General features: G+C 32.2%; 1 protein-coding gene across 1 annotated transcript; it reads right to left on the bottom strand.

Moving 5' to 3' along the window:
• Window positions 1-1,911: 1,911 nt before the first annotated feature.
• LOC103502091 (putative E3 ubiquitin-protein ligase XBAT31) lies at window positions 1,912-5,149 on the bottom strand. Its single transcript, XM_008465918.3, has 8 exons — window positions 4,578-5,149; window positions 4,391-4,450; window positions 4,220-4,291; window positions 4,001-4,122; window positions 3,777-3,917; window positions 3,597-3,704; window positions 3,248-3,503; window positions 1,912-2,698 (listed from the first exon to the last, which is right to left on the bottom strand). The coding sequence occupies exons 1-8, from the start codon at window positions 4,755-4,757 to the stop codon at window positions 2,294-2,296; spliced, it is 1,344 nt and encodes a 447-aa protein (XP_008464140.2). The 5' UTR covers window positions 4,758-5,149; the 3' UTR covers window positions 1,912-2,293.
• Between the last annotated feature and the right edge of the window lie 792 nt (window positions 5,150-5,941).

The raw sequence follows: 5,941 nt of genomic DNA, 5'->3' as shown, positions 1-5,941 counted from the left end.
ATTGCTGATGACCATTTTTTTTTCCGCAACTGCTACTTAGCCAACCTCTGATGATCACATTTTGGAATCATTGCTAATCAATTTTCAACAACTATTTTATATGATCACTGTCGAACAACTTCATGCAACCAATGCTGCCAACGTAAGATCAACTTTTTCCATCATCACTACTAGTCAATTTTTTATGATCACATTTTAGCAACCAGCATCGTACAACTTTCAATAAATTAGATATTTATTAAATATAAATTAATAAAATGAGATATTTATTAAAACTTCACGTAAGCATATTCTCAACAACCATTTTCGTCCAACTGTCAATGGCCATGTTCCGATGACCATCATTGGCTAACTTCAGCGATCACTGCTACGAACCTCTAATCACCATTTTTCAGTGACCACCACTGTCCACGACAGTTTTTCAGCAATGATTAGTGGTCAACTTTTTAATAAATTAAAAAAATGTAAAAATAAAGTAAAAGAAATATTTATTATAATTAATTGGTTAAATAATTTTTTAAGCATAAAATATAATTCGATAATTTCAAAATTAATTTTCGAAACCAAACATAATTCAAAATTACTTTTAAAATATCTAAAAATCATTTTTAAAAGTTTGTAATGAAACAATATTATAATTATTATATAATTGATTTTGTGAAAATTAACTATATAAAAATATATTCTTATAAGATCAGTATTTTAGAATTCGAAGTATTACTTCCAAACAAACGGAGGCGAAGGAGCTATTGAAAGGTCTCAATAATATCTCTCTTTTATTATTATTATTATTATTATTTTGTTTTGGCGTGATGACTCATTTTATTTCTATTTTAATTTTTCATCAATAATCCAATAATGTAATGATCTAAACTTTTACTTGGCTTTCTGGACTCACGAGAAAAAAGAAAGAAAGAAAGAAAAAAAAAATGATTTGGCTCTTTTTAAATATATACAAAAATGTATTTATTTTGATAAGTGAAGGAAAAGGTTACGTAATTAGTGCAATTAAATAATTAGAAAGAGAGTTGTACGCCTCCTAACTCTTTCCTCCACGTCACTCCACGTGTCTACATCTCCTTACAATTATGCGTCATAATTAATGATATTCTTAATCCCAATAATTGATTTATCAAAAGACACCATCACCTGAGGGCACCCTCCTCTCCTCTCCCACACCCACCCCCACCCCCACCTCCACCTCCCTCATTCATTTTTTCTCTTATTCATATATCATTTCTATTTTTAGTGTGTGTATATATATATACATATATATATATATATATATATATATATATATATTCATACAACACCTCTTAATCATTTTTACTTTTACTCCATCATCCAACTAAATTTTGATGTATATCAAGACAAAAGATTTATCTGAGTTCAAATTCCTTTTTTACTCTAAAAAATTTTAGCTATAAAGCAACCTATTCCTTGAGTTTCTCTCTAATTAATTCAATCTTAAACTTAAACGCTACAAATTAATTTTTGTAAAACAAAAATTAGGTGATTATAATAATTTTTGTAAAATAAATATATTAATATGGGACTAGATTTCAAATTCATTTTAAGGTAAAATATTTATATTCCAAATAAAAATATAGTTTAATGATTTTTGTGCCTTTTTTTTCTAAAATGTAAATAGTTCATTTTTTTAATAAAAAAAACCTTTCATTTAAATCAACTAAAAGAAAAATTATTTTAAGTGAGGTGTCCAAAAATATAATAAAATTTTATGTTCTTTTCTAGATGTTATAGATTTAATAGACCAAATAGATATCTATATTTTATTCATAGAAATAAATATTTTCAAACAATTTTGCTATATTAAAAAATAAGTCATGGTTTTCCTTTGGGTCTGACTCACCACCAACTTGTTCAACTCGGTCCTAATAACCCCATCAATTCAAGAATTTAGATATTTATCATTCTTTTTAATAAATAATCTCTCACCTTTTTTTTTTCCTTTGACTTCTTCAATATCAATTTAAACAAATCATATTACAACTAAACATGACCCACAAAGATGAAAAGTCACCAACCCAACCTATTTCTTTTCTTAATATCCCTCTTTTTTCCCAATTCTACAAGCAACTTTCTTTTTTTCTTTTTTTCTTTTTTTTTTTCTTTTTGGTTTTCTTTTCCCAATCTATATTGTATTACGTATTGATAGAGGCCCGGCCGACATTAAAAGCTGAATTGAAACCTTTTGATTTGTTTGCAAATGCGGGAAAGAAGGATCTTGGTTGATAAAAAAGATGGTATGATTTGCCATTTCCAACACCTATTAACCAAGCTTATCAACTGACGGATCCTCTTCCGCAGCTATCCGTCCAGAGTTCCGGCCAGCACCGATCTTCCCAAATGAGGTCATTGACGACAACCCCTTGAAGCTGCTACTGCCACCTTCACTGAAGTTGTGGGACTTCCTTCCCTTTCTCTGCTTGGAGTTAATAGCTTCATGGTCATCAACTTCTTCCCTTTTGGTTTTCGCAACAACCAAATGAAGAATGTTGCTTCGACAAAATGGGCAAACCGGTGGCGTTAGGCATGCCGTCGTCGGGTTCGGTTTGCTGTGGCAACAAAGGGAAAGAGTGCATTGAGCACACATGACATGGCCACAGTTTTGGACTTCAATTGTGGAAGCTTGTTCAAAGCAAATGGAGCATAATTCTGTATCTTCATCACTAATCTGCAAAGAAGCCAAGTTTCCCAATACATAAAAAGGATATCAAAAGCACTTGAAAATTCTCAACTAATCAATGGGATGACTGAACCATATCAAAAAACCCAAGCAGAAAAGCTAATAATTTTTCAAAAATCTGAGAAAAGTGAAGAGAATTGATAATTGAAATTGCAGATATTGGGACCATTCATCACGTGTCTTCGAAGAGCCTAAGTTGAAAAAAAGCTCTCTAAGAAACAAATGACAAGTCTACATTACATCAGAGATGCTTTCAGACGTAAAGTGAATACCTCCAAATTGGGAAAGCAATGCCACTAATAGTGTGGAAGGACAAAACCTTCAAAGCCATCAATATCTTATCAAAGGCCATAACTTTGTTTCTCTACCTATGATTCTTAACTCAAAATTTTTTTTGGATTTAAACGCAAAACTTTATAATGTCGAGTCAAAGAGAGTCATGAGTCATGACTTTTCAGATACCGAATGGCTGCCGTGTTTGAAATCCACCTTAAAAGTTAAAGACATTCTTTAATGACAAAGGAAATTCTTGATTACCTCAGACAAATTGTCATCCACTGCATCGGAATGCGATGGAGAGGGTAGTCCAGGAGAATTTGTCTTCAAGATGTTCTTCTCTCTCTCCCTGTTGGCTTCCATTAGAGCCTGTTCTAATAAAGCTTTTGCTTCTTGATTAAGCTCATTGATAAATTTCAAGGGTGATGGCCAAACAAGTGGCTCTGTGGACGAAGGATTCAGCAAGGCTGCACAAGTTCCATGTCTGTGCTTCATAGCAATTACATAGGGAATTCTCCTGTACACAGAAAAAGAGATAATCCTGGCCTTAATGACCTGATTCATATGCAATTACAACTAGTTTATGATGTAAATTAGTATGTTATAATACCCGGTGGAATCTCTCTGAAGACGATCCGCCCCCCAAGCTAACAATTCCCTGATGCAATCCAAGGAACCCCCACGAGCTGCCAAATGAAGAGGTGTACTTCCTTGGCATCTGTTCATAGAAATTTGTCAAATCCAACTCAAAACAAAAGAAAGTTGAAGAATACTTGATATAGAAAAATACCCATATCCACCAGTTGAAGCACTAACAAGAGCTCCATTATCCAACAGAATATGAATACATTCAGGTCGTCTTTGACGAGCTGCTAAATGTAAAGGGGTTGCTCCTTTACCATCTCTAATATTCACAAATCGTACAAATCCCCTATAGACCAATAAGTTAACCAATGATTCTAGAATGAAAAGTTAGTGAGTATTTGTTAAAAGGGAGCGATCAGCAACAAATACCAGGAAACAGCAACGGGGCTTGATTGAGCTGCAGAAAGGATGGCTTCTAAACAATCAAAATGGCCATAATAAGCAGCATAATGCAAGCAAGTTCTCCCGTGAAGAGAATCAAACTTTAAAATCTGAAAAGATTTATACCCAGATTAGTATATTTCAAACCATGGCTTGTGAAAAGTAAAAAGAATAGAATCAAGAGGTGGGATTCGATCGATTCTATACATTTGCTCCAACTTCAAGGAGTTTCTTCAAACAAGAGATCTTCCCATGCATTGCTGCCAACATAAGTGGAGTCTAAAACAAACATTCACATTCAACAATCAAAACCCAGTAAGAAGAAACAATTCCCAAAAATAAACTGATGGAATTAAAATTAAAAGAAGAATCCCTCACCTGTTTGTGACGATTCAACAAATCCGGATTAACAGATCGTTCCAAAAGTAAAGAGAGGATCTAATAATGAAAAAAAAAAAAAACAAACAAAACCCAAAACTCAAAATCCCCAATCAATAAACCAAAACAGGTAAACAAAATCAAACGAAACCCAAATCAAACAACAAACAAAAACACAACAACAAACCTCGATCTGCCCATTAGCAGCAGCAAAATGAAGGGGAGATTGACGATCATAGAGAGTGGTATTATGCAACAAAGACGGTTGGTTATTCAACAAAAGTTGAACCATCTCCAAATCCCCACACTGTACAGCATTAAACAATCCATTCTCATGACTCGAACTGCAACTCAGCCCCTGACCCATCTTTCTTCCTCTGCTTAAAACGCTGAAAACAGAGCAAGAAGAAAGAAACTCAACTCAAGAGAGGGCTTGGCCGCAGCCTCCGACCTCCATTAAGGGAAGCACCCTTTGATCAAAAATGGAGGGGAGTGGCATGGAATACGAAGAAGAGGTCCATTAGGACCATTACTAAATACTATCGGTAATAGAGTCGGAGAAGGCAGAAATTGGGAAAAGAGAGAGAGAGAGAAGGTGACCGTACAAGTAAGGGGGAGTTGAAATGGTGACTGCGGGCAGGGCTCAGATATTTCTCGGGCAGTTAGATTCCTAATGTTGCGCAATTGGGCAACAAAGTCAGATACTAATATTCATTAATTAATTCATACAAAAAGTATTTTTCTTTTTAATCTTATACTCGTTTTATTTTTTCATTAAATTGCGTAATGTTTGTTAGTAAATCAAAGATGGGCAGGCTTTGCTTTGCTTTGCTTTGCTTTGCTTTTTGTGTCTAATTATTTTGCTTTTTTTATTCTCTGCTTTCTTACAATATGGATAAAATATTGAAGGATGGTCTCTATGATAAAATATTATAAAATATAATAAAATTTGACATTTTTTTAGTAATAAGTATTATTCGACAACTTCTGTCAACATTAATAGATAGAGATAAAAATTTATTGATTTCTATTATCTATAGATAATCCAAAATTTTACTCTATTTTGTTTTAATTTATTTTATTATATATATATTTTTATAATATATTATAATGATATATTATCATGAAATAATAATTACAAATTAAATCTTTAATTTAGTAACCATGTTAAAAAAAAACAAACAAAATTTCAACTTAAAAATTTAAGCGTGAAATCTTTTCTTTCCTCCGAGTAATAATAATAATAAATGAAAATTTTGAAATCAAAACAAAGAATTTTATAAAACTTCAAGAATCTGTCCCTCCATTTTATTATTAATGCTATTTTGTAAAATTTCATTATCAAAGATGTTTATTTTAGTTCTGAACGTTTTAAAAAGGAATAGTTTGGCCATTTTTTTTTTGTCTCAGTCAAAATTGGCCACCTTAATTTCTCAAGATTCAAATAAACAAAATTAATAAAATGCTAACTTAGTGTTGTAATTTGACACATGTTAGTTTTAATGTATGCACCTTCCTAAGTTCAATTTGGGTTATATAAATTTAATAATC

This window comes from Cucumis melo, chromosome 11, assembly GCF_025177605.1.
Source record: "Cucumis melo cultivar AY chromosome 11, USDA_Cmelo_AY_1.0, whole genome shotgun sequence".
Classification (NCBI taxonomy): domain Eukaryota; kingdom Viridiplantae; phylum Streptophyta; class Magnoliopsida; order Cucurbitales; family Cucurbitaceae; genus Cucumis; species Cucumis melo.
This window is presented reverse-complemented; position numbering and strand designations above follow the sequence as displayed.

Bases quoted from the DNA above. Each gene is read 5' to 3' on its own strand.
- LOC103502091 (XM_008465918.3), bottom strand. From the start codon at position 4,757: ATGGGTCAGGGGCTGAGTTGCAGTTCGAGTCATGAGAATGGATTGTTT. The intron at 3,504-3,596 runs GTATTATAACAT...TTCTGTGTACAG, and splicing joins CTTCAGAGAGATTCCACCGG to GAGAATTCCCTATGTAATTG. The intron at 2,699-3,247 runs GTAATCAAGAAT...GCTTCTTTGCAG, and splicing joins TGGATGACAATTTGTCTGAG to ATTAGTGATGAAGATACAGA.